The sequence below is a fragment of the Notothenia rossii genome (assembly GCF_949606895.1).
Source record: "Notothenia rossii genome assembly, chromosome: 4".
NCBI classification, from domain to species: Eukaryota; Metazoa; Chordata; class Actinopteri; order Perciformes; family Nototheniidae; genus Notothenia; species Notothenia rossii.
In genome coordinates, this window is record NC_136902.1 from 32,518,054 (window position 1) to 32,540,309 (window position 22,256).

Genomic DNA, 22,256 nt, shown 5'->3' on the forward strand with positions numbered 1-22,256 from the left:
ATCAGAGTGTTAGCATAACCTTAGTCCACCCTTCTCCCCATAGAAATCCTCTGGCATTGATTATAAACTCACACTGCAGTTCAGTGCAGTCTCACCAGCCTAACGGCGGCTATATGAAACAGCTATCACTCTGTCACTCCAGCATAGGCGATTTACCAGTTAACCCTCTGAATCTGAATAAAACCAAGGACATAGGGACAAAGAAAGAACGCGGATTAGACTGAAATCCAATTTAAAGTCAGTCTCTCTGCCGGCAGGGTGGCATTGTGAGCTGAGCAATTGTCCTTCAGTTTGGAGGACCCGCTTTTAAACTCCCGTGGAGGCTCATTTATGTGATGCTTTTGCACTGCACTTGTCACAGATCGCTTGTCAGTCAAACAGGGATGTTGGTGTTGTGATTTATTTTTCTTCAAACTGAAAAAGTTTGAATTTGATTTAGTTGGAGCTCTTCAAAATAATAAAGCACTCTTTTCTTCCCCCAGAAAGAGCCAGATTTGATCTGGAAGAATACAAAAGGAATGTAGGCTGAATCACTGCTGTGTTGTATCTGTGACTGATAAGGTAGCAACATCAACATTTGTGTGTTTAGGCTAATGTTCTGTGAAATGAATGTCCCACTGTGCCCAACATGGCTTTATGGGTTTAGGCATTTTACAGTACAATAATCCCTAATGCTGGCTTTCACTTAACATGAAGAGAGACTTGCAAAGGAATGTCATGCAGCTTTTAAAGGACCATATAGTATTTAGGGGGATTCATTAACAAAAAGAGAATATTTTTTTCATTAGCTTAGTTAGCTTAGAATTAGCTCCTCCTATTCACAAATTGCTATGTTGTTCTGCCAATTTGTTGCCATTTTTAACAGATGAATCAAACACTTGACTGAACTGCATAAAGACGGGCATTTCTCCTTTTATCGTTACTTGAAAGCCACTGACATGCCTGTGGAACTGCGTCACCTGCATTTCACTGCTCCTATAGTAGAGTTACGGCAGAAGCAAGGTGGAAGTTGAAGATCTCTTGGCATTACCTTGGTTTTGCTCTGTGGCACACGTTACCGCAGTGTGAGGCCTGAGCTGACTTCACATTTAACAATGACGCAAAAGAGTTACCAAGTACATTAAGAATCACGGCAAGAGTCCCTGAAGAGTCTGGTTTGTCCGGCAGTGGCTCAGTCAGTAGGAGCTTGGACTGGGAGCTGGAGGGTCGCCGGTTCAAGTCCCCGAACAGACCTAAAATATGGAGTGTGGACTGCTACTTGGAGTGGCAGTTGCCGTGGTGCCCTTGAGCAAGGCATGGGACACCCCGCACTCCCATTGCTCCCCTGGTGCTGTGCAATAGCTGCCCACTGCTTCTAGTACTAGGATGGGTTAAATGCAGAGGCCAAATTTCACTGTGTGTGCTGTGTGCATGTATGTGTAACCATTAAAGAGGGTCTCAGGGTTCCATCTTTGCTGTTTCCCTCTAATTTATGCTAAGCTATGCTATTAGTTACATATTTAGTGTATAGGCATTAGAGTCATCTAACTACAGAAAAAAGTTTGTCACAAAATGTCAGCTAAGAGCTTCAGCAGAACGAATCAAAACTACATATAGCAACGAAGCTACACTAAGCAACATAAATATGGGCACCAATAACTGGATGATGGAAACATACAAAGGACCTTATCGGTTCCCAGTCAGTCAGGGTTGTTACTTGAAGGGCAGAGATAGTGGGTGTGTGTGGGTTTAGTTTTAGGATGCCTGATTGAGTACAGTGACAGCATATAAGAGAGGGGACTGACGTAACTAGAGCTTGACACTCTTAAGCCAGTTAAGTGAAATTTAGTTCAGAGGTGTGTAAAGACAACAGAGCCGGGACTTGTTTGAGATGAAAGAGAACGTCAGGGTTTTACAAAGTTACTGAACGTCAACTTGTGTCAGTCTCTGTAATTATTCAACTTTTGACTTGTTGCGACAGTAAGTGGTTTCTCAGCTAGCCAAGACCTGCATTAAAATGTCAAGAATGTGAGAATGAGAAGAAAAAAAAGTGAGATTTAACACAGCACAGATGTAAATATGTATGAGTAGTCATTTATATATACACTCTAGGAATTGACACATAACGTTATTGAGAAAAGATTTTTGAAAATATTTATACCTCATGTTTCATAATGAGAACCAAGCTTTGCTATTGGAATAACTATTTTAACTATACTCAGAATTAATGTTAAGTGAAATCCTAAACTAACCTTTCTTTAATTGTACAACTTCCCTCACATTTCTTTTTTGATAGCCTTGTTTTGGTGTGGTAATCCATGTTTGAATATGCATATATTCATATTGCTTCCTCAACTCTAAAAAAGAAGTGGAAGATGAAAAAAAAGCAAGTGTTATATAAAAACAGGCTTATCTTGGTCTGCCAGCTTAGTTCACTGTAAGCCTCAAAGCATGGAGAATAAGGAGGGAGGAGTGGATCGCCAAGGATTCTCTCTCCCTCTCTGCCTGGCTGACAGCTGGAATAAAGTCTTAATGCACAGGGACACGGTGATACGCGTCATTCTAACGTGATTTCTGGAGTTTTGGCCGTAACCATTTGATGCTGTGCAAAAGTGTTGATACACGTCCACGCTAGGCCTGTCATAACATAATGTGCATCCTCCATAAAAGTGTTCTTGGCGGAAACTCTCCTATCCTACAGTATGAGATGTGTGAGGAATTGAAGTCTCTTTTGCTTGGTAATGGTTGTAGCTGGCAGTGTTGTTTTTATGCTTATTGAACATAAGAAAATATAAACACTGACATTCCTTCAAAATGTCTGTTTTTGTCTCCTACTGTAAATGCTTTTAGATCCAGCTATTTGAAATATATTTTTGTATGTATTAACTGTCTTTTGGATTACAATGTGAGCATTGGACAGGCAACTGGCAAAATTGAACTTTTTCGAAATTTCATTTGTGTTTATTCTTGGACAGATACTTGTGTTTTTAGTCCAACAACTTGAATACACGTGAAGTGGCTCCGTGTCAGTAGTACACAACACATGTTTTACTTTTTAACTGTTTCTAAATTACCTTAGATGCCTATTTCTACCTAGCATTTCTCTACACCTATAGTTAGCATGAGCAGCAAAACACTGTTAGCTTATCAAGTAACCGAAAAAAAAAAAAAAAGCAGTGTAAACTCCTTTAAAGAACATTTTAGGAAAAATAAGTGACACTGCTAAATTATGACCGTATTTCACATGTTCTACAAATGTTTTCATATTATTGCTTTACCCCCAGGTGCCTCTCCTGCGTTAACGGAAACTTCCCCTGTCACTGGTGCAAATATCGCCACATGTGCACACAGGACGCCAGCGACTGCTCTTTCCAGGAGGGACGAGTCAACACCTCTAAGGTAAGGGAAACACACACACACACACACACACACATCTAGAAGTGCAGACATACAAGTCAACACGTGATACATTAACAAATATTAATGCATTTGCACACATGTGGTATAGTCACATAGTAACTCCAAGGGTGCAGCTGGTGTGTGTGTGTGTGTGTGTGTGTGTGTGTGTGTGTGTGTGCTGCTGTGAGTGCGTGCGTGCGTGCTGCTGTGAGTGCGTGCGTGCGTGCTGCTGTGAGTGGCCCAGCAGCAGATGTTGTACTCCAAGCAGCGCTGGATTTATTCACTTATAAACAAGTCGGGGTGAATGAGTATGCAAATGGCGGCGCGCTACCGTCCCAAATGTCACATTTGCATGAAAACCCTCATCTATGCACACACCGACTCGCTCTCAAAGTCCCTCTGTCTCCCTCTGTAATTCTCACCGTCTCTCACGCAAAAACAGAAACTCACGCTGACAAACACAATTGAACTTTTGTGTCTTTGGAAATGTGCACTTAGCACCAAACCGCCTTCACTCTAGCACATTCTAAAATCACTTGTACGTTTATGCAAGACAATAGAAGACTTTTAGAGATGTTTTTTCTTTCATTTCTCAGAGAAACATTTCATGTGTGGACTCAAATTCTAGTTGTCCTCCTTTCTCCACTCTCACTCAGCCTTTAATTGCATGTACTTTCTTTCCCTCAGTCTCTCTGAATGTGTGTATCTGCATGCATATGTTTAGATGTTGTTGCCTATGTGTTTGTATATTTTAGGAGTTTGCTGTGTTAGCATGGATATATACATGACCATTGTCTTCACTTAAAGGGACAGGTCCTCCCAAAAGCAAAAGCACATAGTTTTCTTCTTATTTTGTAAGGCTATTTTTCATTCTCAATGGTGTATGAGTGTATGTTTCCGTTCCCTCCGATATAATGGAACCAGCGGCAAATCTGCATGTACAGTATTGCTCAAATTGCCAAAAACTACATTAGAAAAATACATAGCAGCAGTTACTCAAGATTATCCACAGACCTGGTTGTCAGCAATTTTATGGAAACTGCCATTGAACACAGTATGGACTTATCAAAGGAATACATCTACTCATGGACCAACTGCTTGAAACTGTGCACAATCTAAACATTCATGGTGTAGCTAGTAGAAGAAGAAAGAAAATGCTTCCTAGCACCACAAGACAAGTCCCATCAAATTCCATTATATTGCACAGACGTCTCTACGGCCAATCTCTTCCACTAGGAGACTCACAACCAAATGTTATAACTGTATAAGTAGCACCACATATGAGAGGCAAAACGGAATGTATTTTTCATTTTGGAGCAAACTGTCCCTTTAAGATATGCTTGGGTGAGGTAGTGAGGTATATTTGTTATGTGGTGTCTTTTTAAATTGGGCAATTTCAGGGCATTTTGTGTGTGTGTGTGTGTGTGTGTGTGTGTGTGTGTGTGTGTGTGTGTGTGGGTGTGGGTGTGGGTGTGGGGGTGTGTGTGTGTGTGTGTGTGTGTGTGTGTGTGTGTGTGTGTGTGTGTGTGTGTGTGGGTGTGGGTGTGGGTGTGTGTGTGAGAAATGCGGATGACACTTGACTCGGAAGACCCTGTCATCACACGTCCTATAAACACAGCAGGCTGACATCCATCTTCATCTTGTTGTTACCATACCAATTTAGCCATCTTTTTCCAATCTATTATCTCGACTGATGTACTCATTTTGGTTCAGGCGTTGCCATGGTTACCAAGACACTGTCAATGTCAGGGGGGTGTATACACACAAATATCCCCAAATCTTAACATGGGTTATTTTTTATGAAAAAATAGCTTGTTTTATAGATGCATGTGTTGTTGATGTGTGTCACTCAAATTAAATGGGTACCATTTTTGAACGAGTACATACAGTATGCGCCATGTGAGCCAGCAGCAGCAGTATTGTCACCACACATTTATCTCCTCCAGCCTTGATTTTGTTCCAATTTGCCAGTCCGTAGCCCCTGCTGAATGCAATATTGTCCATCTCCGCTGCCTGAAAAAAGTTTCCCCCTGCGTCATTAGCATTTGGTTGCCTAAGTGATTGAATTCACACTACACTGGTTATCTTCCCAATGGTATTAGTCATATTCCTGAAGCTGACTTCACTTCATATCTGATAAAACTCATGGCATCTGTAAATCTGTGCCACAGGTACATACACTATTTTCTTCTTCCTGTTTGCAAATGTTTGATTTCCACCCCCTTAAAGTAAATGTAATTCTGCAATGTCACTTCCTGGATATGTAAATATATATAAATCAGCTGTGTTGTGACAGCAGATAAACAGAGAGGCACATTAGAGGCGACCAGGCAGAAAATTGCCAGATTCGGAGAGACACTTGAGAAGGCCATGAACGGAAATGTGTATAAACACAAACAATGAGAGAAACAAACACCAGGACAAACAAACACGGAGACAAACAAATTTGATTTGCTTCAATGAATCCTAGCATTGGGCTGCTAGAGCCGGCTGGGCCGACGCCGTGCCCGCGGGTTGGTTCAAATGACTTTATTCAGATTCAAGGAAATAGGAAAAGTAAGACAATAATACGATTTAAAAAAAAAAACGAGCTTTGTTTGCATTTAGTTTCCTGTCTGCAAGCTTGCCTGCCCCTTTATTCATTGAGAGAAATTTGCCAGCTTTTTAATGAAGTCGTTCTTTCATTTTGCATGCGGCCGCTTTTCACTCAGGATATTTCACATCCAACAAATAAAGGAAGGCAGTTCATGATTGACAGTATAGATGTACAATGTCTGCCAAGAACAGTCCCAGATGGGAGCTTTGATCGTTTTTTTTTCTTTTTGTGTGTGTTTTTATAACACTACAATTACAGCATGCAGTTTATAGTGCTTCAACAGTTTGGTTGTTAATTATGACCTGAGCTTGTGGTTATTGATGATATCCAAGAATTGCCTTCAAATATTATTTCAAGTTACCATTACAGGCAGATATACGGATGCTCATACTTTTTTTTCTTCTCTATTTTTCTTTTGATTCAGTACTTACAGGTGACATTGCCATTTCAACACCTTCTAATATTCTTATTTTTTAAACTTGTGACACAGAGGCGAAGTCACGACCCTGTGAAGTTACTTTAAAGCGCACTGGGTACTATTTAGCATCATTTTTAACATACACAGCAAACAACCACAAATGTGTCCTCTTCTTGGTTAGGCTACAAAACTACTTGGTTTGGTTTAAGGAAAAGTTTCTGTTTTGGTTTAAACTAGGTATGTTTGTTTGGTAACTTAAGTAGGAGTTGAAGTTCAGTTTGTTACGTATATGACGTAGATTCAAAAGAGCTGTTTCATGGGTAAGACAATTTGGTTTTTTTGTGGACTTTGTCGATATTTATACTACGTTACTTCATTTCCTCCTATACTCTTGTCATAACTAGTATGGCCACTAGAGGCAGCCTACAAAACTGCACTGGAGGAATGTAGAGTCATAGTTTCAAATACAAGGCTGTTTTTGACAAGTTAGGAGTTTACAACCCTTTGCCTTCCAAAGCTCTGTCATAGAATAAATGTGTTTTGGGGCCGTGTAGTTGGGGCAAAAGGCTGCATATAAAAGAAACCCAGCCCCCTCGTTTAGTTAGATTTTGCCATGACAAAATGCAATGTTATCTGGCAAACCGCCCACCAGTTAAATTGATGCAAGCAGACATTGAAGAGTACTTCATCATTTATGAAAAGAAAAACTGTTAGGTCGTGTTAAGGGTCTACATGAAAGTCAGACATGCTCCAAGTCCACCCACCACACTGACATCCTCACCTGGTCTTTGTGCCTGTTACATATAATGAATACTATTTTCAGCATCTGCACAAAGACTATTGAGGTCTTTGATAGTGTACATTTTTCCCTTCATGCTTTGAGAAAGTGTTGCTTCTCGAGGGTATTCGATGCATTCATTAAGGCTCAGTGAAGTCATCTGATTCTGTGAGAAGAAGCTCTCATCAGGAGTAAGCGCTTGTTCTGCTTCAAACGTTCGTAAACATTTTATTTAACTATCAAGGCACTGATCTTTTGGAAATGTGAAACTGCCACTCACCATCTGTGATCTTCTTTCTTTCTTCCTCCCTACTTGCTTCTCTACTTCATTTGGGTCTTAGAACCAGTGGCTTTGTACCCCGACCTCATTGATAACCATTAGCAGGCGTTGTTAGGCTCCAAATGAACAGAAGGGGAATCTAGATATGTGGATTAGAGTTAGCCTTCAAGCCACTAATTAGAGGATAAATCACCATGATGAGTGACTTGGTTAGATAGTCATATCTTTGTGTCAAGTCACCTGAAATAGTATCACACTCACTCTCAATAGATGCATACCCAACTGTCTCCATACGGGTCTTTTGATCTCTATCCCTATGGCTCTCGTTCATCCGCTCCCTAATTCCTTCAACAAGTCAATTAGCTGGAGCAGCTCTCCTTTTTCTGTCGTCTCTCAGCTACGGGTGTCAGAGTTACATCTGTCTTCCCATTGTTGATGGAGCACAGGCTGCTACACAGCTCTCTGTTGCCCAGCTCGGAGGCTCTGGGGCTGGGGTTGGCACGGAGCTAGCTTCCCCTCTCCCTCTGGGTCTCTCTCTGGCTGGGGGAGCTGCCTGCCACTGATACACTTAGCTGTGTGAGTGTGTGTGTGCACATGTGTGTTAATTATTCAAAGTGTATTAAAGCTTAAAGACGCATCTCCAGATGCCTCTCTGATCGTTGGCGTGTTTAATGGAGAGAGACAGATGAGATGGGAAGCGAAAGGTGGAGCATCCACAATAAAACATAAGGGGAGGGGTGTGGCAGTGGCCTAGTTGAGAAGGAGAAGAAGCAAGGTTGCTAAAACAACCAGGGGCCTCATTTAAGAAGCTGTATGCACACTGCACATAAACACAATAGTGCCTTCTGCAAAATGGTACACTTTTTATTATGCAAGTTCCTTGGTAAATTAAAGGCATATAAATGAAATACGCTCGTATTATACAGTGCTCTCTGATAATCCCTCTTGTGTTAGCATATCCGAAAAGCTTAATTTTCATAAACTGAATGTGTTTTATTGTATTTAACGAGCAAAGTCAACTTGAGATTGAGAACATTTCTTTTCAAAGGGAGATGTGGCAAATACAGGCAATGGCACAACAAAACATACAAAAGCTGACAATGTTAATAAAAGGAACTAGAAATCAAGCTTTAGGAAGTCACATTTCAAAGAGATGTACTTTATCAGTTATATAACCAGCAACAAAAAAACATTGCCATATTTAGGGACCTGCCTTTAAATCTATCAATTAGCATTTTATTACATACATATTTAAATTCGATATTTTTTGTCCAACATATTCCATTCTAAAGGTGCGACATAGACAAGAAGGGAGAGCTATCAGCAGACCCTGGCTCGATGTGTTATTAACTGTTTTCGCTCTCCAGGATAAGGCGAGAGGTCAAAGAAAGACGCCTCTAATTAAGTTTGGGTCAGGGACCTAATTTTAATTGTCTCATTATTCTAGTAAAAAGGTAAATTGGACTGCAAATTGTCCACATTTGCCTTAGGCCAATTTGTCAACAAGCTTTATTTAATGAAGATTGATTAAACGTGTATTAGTTGCAACCGTTAAATAAATATTTGGTAAATAAACTTAAAAAGTGGGACAGCAGATATTTTGAAAATGAAGGGTAAATGAGATACATGGAGGAAGACAGGAAAGGGAGGAGGAACCAGCCTTGTAAAGCAAGACAGATTAAGGAGAAAGACATCAATGTGGTAGGGAGCAACATTAACGGGAGAGCAAAGGGCGAGCGGGTTGATGAAAGGAGGAGAAGGATGGAGGAGTGGGAGGAGATGTTTAACCATTCAGGAGATGAAAGGATACTTGAGGGTCACAACATCATGTCTCCTCAGAATCTACTCGATAATTCCTCGTCATTAGGTTAATGCTCTGTGCCCTACTTTCTTTCTTACTTCCTGGAAGCGTGGCCGCTGAGAACCCATTTATTTGCATTGTGTTTGTCTTACAAAACACACTTTTGCCTGTAGACAAAATATAGGAAATGTAATTCATATTTAAGTCATAGGCAAATTCTGACTTCACATCCTTGTTTATTGTGTTTTTTTCCTGGCTTCCATTTTTGACTTCTATCATTGCTGCATACAAACAAATTTTATATATTTGTGTAATTCCTGCTGAATGTATACAATAGTGCGAGAACAATCTTACAGTGGGGCAAAAAAGTATTTAGTCAGCCACCAATTGTTTAAGTTCTCCCACTTAAAAAGATGAGAGGCCTGTAATTTTCATCCTAGGTATACCTCAACTATGAGAGAAAAAATGAAAATCACATTGTCTGGGCCAGCAACAGCATACCAGCAACAGTGTGTGAAAACCTTGTGAAGACTTACAGAAAATGTTTGACCTCTGTCATTGCCAAGAAAGGGTATACAGTAGAGATGTTAAGATTCACCGATTCGCATCGGTGCACCGGCATAATCGTTCAAGATGCGAGTGCACCGGTTGAAAGAGTGCACATCGGCTACAGTTTGGGTTGAACCGGGTTGAACTCGCGATGCATCGATTGCGTAGCGTCTTTGCATCGGTAAAAAAATGATTCATTCATATAAAATCCCCTCATCTTGTCAACGCTCAGCAGAGACGATCTTTGATATTTGCTTCGCCACTACGGAGGCCGAGAGTCTCAGTTATCAACACACGGAAGTTGAGAAAGAGAAACACAGCGCACCGAAAAATACCTACAAATCAAACGTTTGGCAACACTTCGGATTGTTCAAGTAAGACGGTGTAATAGTCCTTTATGCTATATAGTTGACCGCAGGTCATGGAGAGTAATAAGGTATCCGTAGACCTTTGTATGAGGTATCTTTATTACTTAACAGGTCTACAGCCATGATACATAGATCCGTCCTAGATGCGGACTTGCACACACACAGTATCACTCCGCAGCCGCACCCCATCACTAACGTCCTGATGGTATATGTGCGCGGCACTATATACTACAGACGGTCAACTTGAAAGATCGCTCGCAAATTGTTAACGATGCCGAGCCGCAAGTAGTTCGAGGAACTTAGCGACGCACATAAAGAGGCGACATGGGGTCTGCGGCTGAAAAGAGAAACCTGAAAGTTAGACATATGAGTTAAATCACTCAGTGAGGTGTTCTGTCAGAGAGAGTGGTGGTTAGTTTACAGCAGCCTGTGACGGCCAATAATAATTTAAATATCTTCCTTACTGTAAGCAGTTATGAAATACCTGTTTGTGAAAGGTTATTTGTATTCTTTATTGTTCATATAGAAACCACTGCTTTCTGCTCACTGGTGAGTTAGCCTATGAATGAGTGTTAAGCACATCAGGCTGGCAGCTGTATGGGCATTGCACTATGGTAGCTGTTATTTGCCCATTGTTAATCATGAGCAATGCATCCTTACATTGTTTAACTGTGAGGTGTTATACAATTGTACTGTACTCTGGAGAGCTTTTAAAGGTAAAAAAATAAACGGCATGATGGGATGTGCAGTACCAAATATGTAAAGCACTTTTTTTTTAATGTAGGATTTGCTGCATATAAGGAAAAAAACAAAAATCCTCTGTCGTACCATATTGAAGTATCATTATTTTTACATCGTGTTGAATCGCATCGTATCGCCCCGAATCGCATAATGTTGAATCAAATCGTATCGAACTGTATCGCAACAGGGGTGAATCGTATCGTATCGCATCGCATGGTGTTTCAAATGTATCGTTAATGTATCGTATCGTGGCAACGTATCGAGATGCGCATCTCATCGGCCTCAGTGATGGAGATGCACATCCCTAGTATACAGTATAACAAAGTATTGAGATGAACTTTAGTTATTGACCAAATACTTATTTTCCACCATAATTTGCAAATAAATTCTTTAAAAATCAGACAATGTGATTTTCCGGATTTTTTTTCTCCAAATTTTGTCTCTCATAGATGAGGTATACCTAGGATGAAAATTACAGGCCTCTCCCATTTTTTTTAAGTGGGAGAACTTGCACAATTGGTGGCTGACTAAATACTTTTTTTGCCCCACTGTATATTGCTTGTATCACTTGTGTGTTTTAATTCCACACCTTCCTTTCTTCCTTCCCTTATGACCTGGCTTACCCTCGCACTTACTGTAAGGCTTAGCAAGCTTAACTACACTGTTTCTGTGAGGGCACATGAGCAATCAGACGTAGAACCTTTGTTTTGAAAGAGTTTTATTGCTGCTCATTGTCTTAGTGGATATATTTAACGGCCATCAAACTGTTGAATAGTGCACTGAGGCGGAGGGACAGGGGAATTAACTTCGGTATCAATGCTCTTCGGTCCATTGTTCTATGCTAACAGGCCATATCAACCATATGAAAAGCAATGGACTACATAAAGTTTTTTTAATTCCAAATGCATTCATTAAAGAATAAAAGAGGGTATGGAAAGGATGTTGGAGATGACGACATTGCATACAGTTCTTTTTTTAAGGGGCAATCCAACTATTTCACTCTATAGATATGACAAGACATGTCACAATGAGTAGCCTACTGCGCTTCCTGATGACGTGTATTAAATAAACTGTTTCAATTGTTTGACCAATACTAGGGAGTAAAAGTCAAGCGATCGCGCCATATGCTGGTTTAACCCCCACATTTTTAAGGCTGCTCATTTCTGAAGAACCCCTTTATTATTTCATTTCATTTGTATTTGTCCCGCTCATGGTACGCAAAACCAAATATACAATAATTGCCAACAAAACATGTCTCTACAAACACACAATTGAGCGAAAAGGATCAGGGAGAAGAATACAATCTTATATGACCTGCCCCTATCTTAAAAAAAAAAAAAGAAATACAAATAGATGGTCTGCCCTTCATAATATATATTTTTTCAAAGCCAAACACAACAGTATCGTAGGATACTAAGAGAAACACAAAAAATACTTATTTCCCACTTGAAGGTTAACGGAAAGAAACAAAACAACAACAAAAAACAACAACACCAAAACATCACATGTATAAGAAAAAGGAAAAGTACAACACCCTCATCTGAGTCCTACTGGAGAAGAAGGTGGAAAGTGGCGCATAATAATAACAATAATAATAATAATAACAATAACAATGGGACCTGCGAATAAAGAACAGACATCACATCAAAGACATCAAAAATATTTAGCAATTTAACTGAAAAATACATATACAATTCTTTAGATCCTTTTGTTGAGAATTCCACAATTTTACACCAACCACCGAAATACACATTTGCTTGAGCTAGTTATAAACGAGTGGAATTCCAATTCAAAACGTGACTGATTGCTTAGCCTTCAGTCTTGATCTTTGCAACTTTCTCCAGAATCCTTCTCCACACACTGCACTTCCTTAGGCCGTGAAAGTGACAATTCACATACTTGTTAATTAGTATAGAATGTGCTCCATGATGTGAAAAAGACACGCAGTAGTATTGATATACATAATGTTTGGTACCACAGCCACCATGGTCGTATAAGACCGGGTCTTGTATTTATTCAACAATTGTATCAATGCTATACCTGACTATTAGTTCCTGTTATAATAAATATTTGCCAAATTGAAATGGTAATGAATTTGCAAAAAAGGTAAAAAGATAGAAACCTCTGAAAACGTCTTGGTCTTGGAGAGGTTGCCTCCCCGAAGGTTCCCAAATTCAACTTGTTCAAAACTAAATCAACATGTAAGTTGTTGTACACTTTAAACATTGTCAAACCATTTGGAAGATGTGTGACTTTTTGAATCTATCAATTGACTTGACTTGTCGGAATTAGTCATTTTTGCTGGATTCAGAAAATAGAGGAAAATAAATGGGGGCCATTCTTCACTACAGCCCAAATTGTTCAATCAATATTCAGTCAACTATCAAAAAATTCAATATAGCAGCACTTTGTTCTACGCCATAGTTCAATTTCTACCTTGTTGAAAGTTTTTCTTTGTTGTTAGTGAAGGTCTGTAGCAGTGTAATAAAATCCTTTGACAGTATGTTCCCCCGGAGATGTGAAGAAAAGGTAACAGGTGGCTTTGATTAAAAATGTTTATGGTGAACAACAACGTTTTTTCAAAAGAAAGTAACATCAACAAACTATTCTGAGCAAGCCTTAATGATGCCAAGGCATTGTTTATGTTCATACATTTATTTCAATGTCAGAATATCATTTCATAACAGCGTGAACTCTTTCTGTGTTTTATCTCTACCACATCTTCCGCCTTGCTGCTATCCCCTACAGTAAAAGGGCTGGGAAGAGTGGGTGGACACTCCAAAAGGCTTCTAACAGTTCAAAGTGTCTTTTGTAAAATAGAAGAGCTCGTAGTCTTGTGCGAGGGGGGTTGTGTGCCCTCGTTCCACCTGAGACTACAACTGAGGAACCCGGGTCATTTGAGCAAAATAGATGAAAAGTGTTCCTGCTAAAACGAAGCACAGGGGATGAGTCACGTATCCAGAATAAAACATGAGATGGGTCTTGCAAAGGGAAAGCTATCTCTTTCAAAAGTTTTCGGCCCCAGTGAATATGCATATGCGATATCTTTTGTTGTAAAGTTGTCTGTTTTGTCTATTGCTTACACTTTTACGACCTAGGACCTTTGGGACCAGGAAACTCATTATTTGATCCAGAGACTAATGGAGGGAATAAACCCAAATGATAAGAAGAAGACAGTTGGGGGAAGTCAGAACTTTTATCATTGGCTTTTATCCTGACCTTGAAAGGTTGGATGATTCTTAGGTGGGTCACAGAAATATCTTATTACTCACTGGGTCGTGGTCTAAACTGGGTTACCAGCCTGTTTTTGGTTCCCACATGGCATGAGCACTGTGTCATTTTCAACTCACAAGATGAAACAAAATTCATCAAATTTTGATCCTGCGGGCTGAAAAAAATAGAACACAGGGACATATTTAGTGAGGCCAATCTGAAGAGCTTTTCTTTATCTGTCTTGTATCTTCTGTGTCACCCTCAGAAATACACGCACACACACAGTATGAGTAGAGGCTCCTATCGATCCACCAGCTGATGCTTATCGGCTACATCCTCCTCTTTGACCATCCAGACCTGATAACATCTAGAAAGACGCACAATCACACTTGGTCATCAGTGATATCACACAGGGTAATGCTACTCTAATGGAGACATGTGGGATGAAGAACTCTGTAGAAGTGGTGCCAGTGGAGGTTTTTCTCCCAGTAGGCGTCTTTTACAAGGCTTGATTGCCTACTACAAAGTTGATCTGTACGATAAATCCAGACATGGCTCAAATAATATTGTAATATGTGTTATTACCTGCCCCTACGACATGGAAGTTATGTTTTTTTAGCATCATTTTAGCTATCGGCGGTTTTGCGCAACAACTCCTGGGCCCAGTTTTAATGGAACTTCGCTAAGAGAGAACCCAATGCATTTTAAAGCTGATCTGAATCATGAGCAGGATACACCAATCATTGTTTTATTGTGTTAACCTTGTTTGATAGGGCAAGGCCTTTGAAGACTCTTCTGTCCTCCGCATGTCCCACTAGTTTTGATTTGAGTTTTCCAGTTTTAAAGGCCATGTAATGCATCTAACACAGGTGTTTTTTAACATGTAGTTTAGATATCACCAGAATAAATTATTATTATTATTTTTTTTTAAAGTTTGGTCATAATTAAATGACATATACGTTAAAAAAACGATGTTGGTTCCGAAGTTTGCCGAGTACGCCCCCGATCACTCCCGAACGACCGGTGATGTCACACGTGGCAAATATTGCCATTTGATCAAATCAGTCAAAATGGCAAGCAACGCGACAACTTCAGACAGCGATAGCGATCATTCAAGCTCAGATTCGGTGGGTTATCTGGATTCAGTTACAGAAGTAGAGAGTGAACCAGCTAGCCTTTCACTTTAAGGCATCTTGCCTTATCAGTACGAGCCTCCTGCCCGGCAATCGAACAACGAGGCAGAAACTTGTGAAAGAGAAGCGGATTCCGCAGCCGGCGAGACTCGAGTCGGCAATACTGAATGGTAAATTCTGTTTTATTTAATTTGACCTGCACTAAATGTCGATCTTAATTTGTCATCTGTTCCTCACACGTCCGGCAGATATTGTTTTTTTTTATGTTATGTACAATATTCAGGTGTACATGTCAATGCTGTGAAAGTATGCCCACTGCAGATGAATGTGTATGCTGCAGAGAGATCTGGCAGGTGATGGAACAAATAGACAGTTTGCCACCTACTGACCAGATAGAAGACACCGACGAGAAATCAAGGTGCACTATTAGCCACCCAGGCTTTAGAGAAGGCTGTTTCAGTGTTTGGACACTGAAAATAGCGTATCTTCAATACAAACAACAACACAGAGCAGTTGATGGCCCACTACACCACTAAGTAAATATTGATTGACCCAACTGCCTATTGCAGCTTTGCTTTCATATAATACTTTTAGTCGCTACAGATATGATGGTACACTTTTAAAGATACCATTAAACTCTTTCAAGCAGTCAAAAACAGCTTGACTTTTATGTTTTCTGTGTATGCAAGTTCAATGTATGCTTGGGAAAAGAAACAACTACACATGTGAGGAAATATATAAGAGGTCTATGATTCTGTCAAACAGTCATGTACAACCTCATATTTATTTTTTACAAGTAAAATAAAAATATCATGTTGTAAGCCAATTTGTAAACATTGCTACATAATAGTACCACATAACATTTTATTTTTCTCCAAATATATTTATAATCTGTATGCTCTTTTTTCATTAGGAAGTATCGATATACAGCTTATCGACAGTTTGTACGTTGGTGCTGGGGTGTACTCAGCCCAAAAATCAGAGTCCCGCTGCCTGCATGTGCTGTAACCGAGATACGGAAGACTTACCCTGAACCGGGAAGCCGCTATCAGGGATTTCAATGGCCAAATCTGTAATTTGACATAAATCATGCAGCTGAACTGGTTAAAATGGTTTCACATGATGTAAATAATTTACAAAGTACGTAATTTACAATATTATTTTTCGGAAATTCGTGTACACTGTGACCTGACAGGCTTGAATTACCACAAAACTGAACTACACATCGCTTCACCATCATGAATTGTTAGATAAAAAAAGTTTAGCGAGGTCCGGTTACACATATGTTGAGCGAAAATAGCGGAAGGATACAAAACAAACAATCCAGACGAGGCTGGTGTTTGCCACGTGTGACGTCACACAGCTGGGTTAATGGCTGGCAAGCTTTTTGCTACCGGAGCGGAATAACACGGGAAAGTGGCACACATTTCATGTTATTTGGGGGGTATTTATGGAAAGAATCATTGATGTTGATATGTCAAATGAAACAGTGGAAAGTGATGAAGCGATTTATTAACACAGAATAACGTTTATTTTGGACATTTCATGGACTTTAAGTGAGATGTGGTTAAGGTTTTGTAAGATACAAACTGTGATCCTAATAGCGTTGTTTCTGGACCCATGTTTTGGAGTTGTTTTGGCAATTAAGCTTAAATTACCAACTGTACAACCTGGTTTAAAGCCAATACAAACCTTAAAATGTCATGGTGCATGCTTTTTTAAACAGTGCTGCCACTGTAAGCAGTTTAACAGAAATACAACTGAATACAACTGTATTCTCTTTTATATAGCATACATGATCCGTAACAGTCCTGGATAAGGTTTTATGTAATCTCTTCTTTACAAGAAAATATATGTAGCAATCACACATATGTATTTAGTGCAGAGGAAGGAATACATTTGAAGACTTTGGTTTATTTGGAATCACAGAACACCAACTGTATTAGAATGAAAATGGCAAGTACTACAATAAGAGCACCACCCTCAGAAATATCAATGTTCGATTGTCAAAGGTCGCAAAAATCAAAACTCAGCTGTTCTAAGTAACCCAATATTTAATCAATATCTGAACCAGAGAGCCTTTCATTTAATGAGCCTCTCTCAAAGGTTTGATAAAGGCCAAGAGGTCCTGCATTGCTGACACAGGAGGAGCAGTGAACATGTACTGAACCTTTCTGCGAGACGCACATAATCCACACATCAAACATTATTATTCAGCAGCAGCAAGGCCCACAAGAGTGTCGTAGCAAAACCTGGCTTCTGTGCTGACGGATATCAATTTGTGTCTAGCCTTCATGTGACCTCTCTTTTTACATAAAGGCAACTACAGTAGTGAGTGCATTGGCAGCCACTAGGGAGTGTTTCTTATTGTATAGCATGTAGTCGGGCAGAAGGAGCTGGAGTTCATTACTTGATAAAGCTCTCTCCTTTTGACATTCTTTTCTAGGGGCTTATACGAGAGAGGCCCTGAGAGATAAGAAATAGTTGTTGATGAAGGGTAAAATAAATGGACTTAGATGAAATATGTGTCTGAATAGGAGAAAATGGTTGGGTAGATCTATATAGATACAGCTTTATGACCTGTCTGTGGGTTGATCGAATGGAGGGATCTGTTGGGATTACTAGCACTGCACGTTATTGTGGAGTTTCCTGGTGTGTGTGTGTGTGTGTGTGTGTGTGTGTGTGTGTGTGTGTGTGTGTGTGTGTGTGTGTGTGTGTGTGTGTGTGTGTGTGTGTGTGTGTGTGTGTGTGTGTGTGTGTGTGTGTGTGTGTGTGTGTGTGTGTGTGTGTGTGTGTGTGTGTGTGTGTGTGTGATATTCTCTAAGGGCATTACTATATTAGTATCTTAAACCGAGACATTGCTCAACAGATGACTCTTTATCTCTCTCTCCTGGGAGATGCGGTCATCATATCAGGTCATTTTGTGTCTGTGTGTGTGTGTGTGTGCATGCGCGCGGAACAGCCCTGGTCGATGGGGTCTTGCCCCCTCCTTTCTGAAATGGTTCATTGGACTGTAACGCTAATCTGTGGGGACCCTCCATACTGTGGTGACCCCCCCCACTGACACTCACACACACATAGACAAACACACACAGACTCCCTCATCCATCATACTCTGAGTCTGTCAGCGCCTCGCCTCATGGGTGACCGCCGTCAGCCAATCATAGCTCTCGCCTCATCTCTGACATCACCGTACATATGATGTCTCCATCGCTATAGAAAGTAATTAGAAGTGAGGGAAAAGAAAGCTAACATATAATATAATGACTTAAGGTGTGGCAGAGCTAAATATAATTTAAGTAAATGTCAGGGGTTTTTTCTGTCTTTCATCTCAGCAAAGCCAAAGTGTCAATATCATTCAACTTCATGAACTTACACTCCTGCCTACACATATTTGTTTTCATTATCCCCTCACAAACTCGTCTTTCACATCATCTTCCAGCAGCCAACAAAGGATGTAAGGAAAAGGAAGCAACAGAGGAGAGGAAAAGTGAAGATGAAAAAGCAGTAGAGGGTTCTAGCCAGCGGGAGTTTAAGGATGCAGGCATATTCCAAGCTAGATAAATAGCAGAGCAAATAGAAAGCTGAGGGTGGGAGGGAGGATCAGATCATAGAGGTTAGAAAGATCTATGTAGAGAACAGGAGAGTCAACTGAAGAACGGAGCAGAGAACAGACAGGTTATAAGAAAGCACTCCATGGAATGAAATCAAGTCGAATGTGGTTGATACTGCTGGTTCATGTTAAACCTTGTGTTTGTGATTATACAGCATTGTATAGATGTACATCACACATGTGCACATACAGTACACTCCCTGACATCTGAGAGTCCTAAATAAGCCCAAACTCAGCATTTTAGAAAAAACGTTATTTCGCATTTCCTTAGACCGGTCTCAAGCGAACTTGACCAATAACTTGATTTGAACCATTTCTTTCTGTACTGTTTGAATATCTCGTTTGACTAAGTCTCAGTTATGCAATTGCTTCCACCCACGCTATGTGAACTACTTTCTGCTAACAACATCAGAATGCGATGATTTACTTTTTAATAATGGGAAATAGTGCTACCTTTCATCCGTAAGTGATGGCGCAAAATTATGATTATGCATGTCCAAAATCTAGTAATTCATAACATTAGGTTACGTATACTTTATTGATCACAATTTGGGATTCTTCTCTTCTGCTCACTATTGAGTGCGCTGTTGATTATAAAGGGTATAGCAAATTAGCAAGGGATCGATTTTGGACAGAGCCATGGTGTGGCTAAAGGGGTCTTTCATTAAGCTCTTAACTGGAGTATAACCTACTTAATATCACAGTTGACAACATTGCTCTAAAGTCAGTTCAGTCTGAAGATTCCATATTAAAGAGTTGTCTGTATTTGGACTGAAAATCATACCAACCAAACCAATCACACTCGGACACGGACATTACTTCACTTGTGCAGAGAAAACATAAGAGTTGCGAGGAGAGTTGACCTGTTTGGATTACGGATAAAGTAGACATTGTCCAATTATCTTTTCAAAGTAGCCACTATATGAATAAACCCATTGAGGATATATCACTCAGTTCACAACACTGTAGCCTAGGGGCCCTGAGAGAGACCTGGAGACTCTACAAGGGCAATATTGAAGACAAACTAATTCTTACCTCCAAACCTTTGATCACAGTGCCTGTGTATTTGGCCTTAAGGCTAGTGTTAAACACTCCACAGGCCTAACACTGCACTGGCTTACTGCACAGAGCCAGAGGGCAAGATGTAGCTTTTGATGTGTGTGTGTGTGTGTGTGTGTGTGTGTGTGTGTGTGTGTGTGTGTGTGTGTGTGTGTGTGTGTGTGTGTGTGTGTGTGTGTGTGTGTGTGTGTGTGTGTGTGTGTGTGTGTGTGTGTGTGTGTGTGTGTGTGTGTGTGTGTGTGTGTGTGTGTGTGTGTGTGTGTGTGTGTGTGTGTGTGTGTGTGTGTGTGTGTGTACTACTCGGGTCAATCCGTCTAGATGTTAAATGGTGTGTGTGTCTGTATTGCTCGTCTGGGAAGTAGTTTGGATGTACATCAGCATATGTATGACTCCCATGTTCCGGGGCTCCACCCCTACCTCAGTCTGCTGGGAACTCCCCCTCCTCATCTCTCATCCCCCACTTTAATAAGCAAGTGTATGGCTCCCAAGACTTCGCCTTTTCTCCTCCTCTTCTTTCCAGTCGCTTCAACTCTCCTCTCACTTTGTGTAGCCAATGGTTTATCTCTGCTCACCGTTCTGCATCATGTCTCCCTTCTCAACAAGTGTATCTCAAAAAGCGTCGTCGTTGGGAAGTGTCCATGAAGGGAAGTGGATGTGTACATTATAAAAACAATACAGCATCTTGGATCAGAATTAGTGTACATACATTAATTTCAAATTATTTTCCTTTACAATAAATGGGAAGCACTTAGACAGCTGTTTTTCAGGGAAAGAAGATGCCGCTCATTTAACTCTGAATTCCTGGTTGAAACAAAGGCTGCTAAACAGGGCGACAACACGAGAGAAACGAAAAAGAGAATGTAGAAAAAATGAAGCGAGAGGAAGAAAGAAGAGAGCACAGAAAGCCAGGGATTAGGGGAATCCCCCAGGTAGACAGATTGTTGTGACTCATTGTGTCGAACTGCTCCACAATCTGATGCAGACTCAGCTCTGACACCTGTCCCCACTCCTAATGAAACAGCTCCCACAATCCTCTGCTCCACCATCTTTTGTTCCTTCCCTCCCTCTACTGTGTGTGTGTGTGTGTGTGTGTGTGTGTGTGTGTGTGTGTGTGTGTGTGTGTGTGTGTGTGTGTGTGTGTGTGTGTGTGTGTGTGTGTGTGTGTGTGTGTGTGTGTGTGTGTGTGTGTGTGTGTGTGTGTGTGTGTGTGTGTGTGTGTGTGTGTGTGTGTGTGTGTGTGTGTGTGTGTGTGTGTGCGCACGCGCGCGCGTTACCCACTCCTTTCCCTTCATGTGTCTGTGTGATTGTCTTTGTAGTGTATACATGTGTGGGGAAGCCTTTGTATATGTGTGTTATCGTGCTCCTCAGAGGAATGTGACGCAGGGCTTTTTATCCTGACTCTGATGCATCAGTAATAAGGAACAGGGGTGTGTGTGTGTGTGTGTGTGTGTGTGTGTGTGTGTGTGTGTGTGTGTGTGTGTGTGTGTGTGTGTGTGTGTGTGTGTGTGTGTGTGTGTGTGTGTGTGTGTGTGTGTGTGTGTGTGTGTGTGTGTGTGTGTGTGTGTGTGTGTGTGTGTGTGTGTGTGTGTGTGTGTGTGTGTGTGTGTGAGCACATAATGCACTGTGGAGGCAGTGGGGAGCAGAATGTGCAGCAGAGAGGCACAGATGTGAAGTGGTCTCATTGTGTGTGGCAGGACTTCCATGCCACAATTGGAGCAGATGCTTGAGCCAGTCCCTCCAACATTAACATAGACTGTACTTCAGACTGGATACTCCACCACTTGTCAGGATATCCACACATACACACACACACTCTTTTTTTCCCATTTTCCCTTTCTGGGCTTCTTTAGCCCTGTTTTCCAATTGTATTAGAGGCTAGAAGCAGTTCATTAGTGGCCTGTCGCCATCTGTGAATACTTTAAACTTTAACTGTCAGCCTCACTAATTGACAATCTGCTTTGCTGGCATTGATTTGATCTCCTCTCTGTCTCTCTTTCATCACTTCTTTCCTCCTGCTTCCTTTCCTATTACTGCTCTCTTACTACTACACAGCCACACTCATATCATGTTGGATTATCTGTTGTTTTGTGCTGCCAACTGGGAAAAACCTGTTCATCCAAACCATAATGATAATTACAAGTAGTACTTTGCGTTTTGCTCAACTTTCCTAATGTGGGCGGGACAGAAATCGACCTTTTTAAAATGACGATGAACATCTGTTGTCTTTAACTTAAGAATAGTTTTAAGGTGTGTTGCCAGTGGTGTAGTGGGGATTTTTTTACTGGGTGGACGGGGTGGTGGGTGGACGGGAGACACTCGCGCTCATGAA

The 22,256-nt window shown here is 40.7% G+C and overlaps 1 protein-coding gene across 1 annotated transcript in view; it reads left to right on the forward strand.

Annotated features, from left to right (window-relative positions):
- Positions 1–22,256, forward strand: part of LOC307034774 (plexin-A1-like) — a gene marked incomplete at its 3' end in the record, with an annotated part of 288,778 nt that overhangs the window by 174,269 nt on the left and 92,253 nt on the right. Inside the window, exon 10 of the mRNA XM_079673657.1 lies at positions 3,264–3,378. Within this exon, the coding sequence (XP_079529783.1) occupies positions 3,264–3,378 (115 nt within the window). The remainder of the gene's footprint in view (positions 1–3,263; positions 3,379–22,256) is intronic.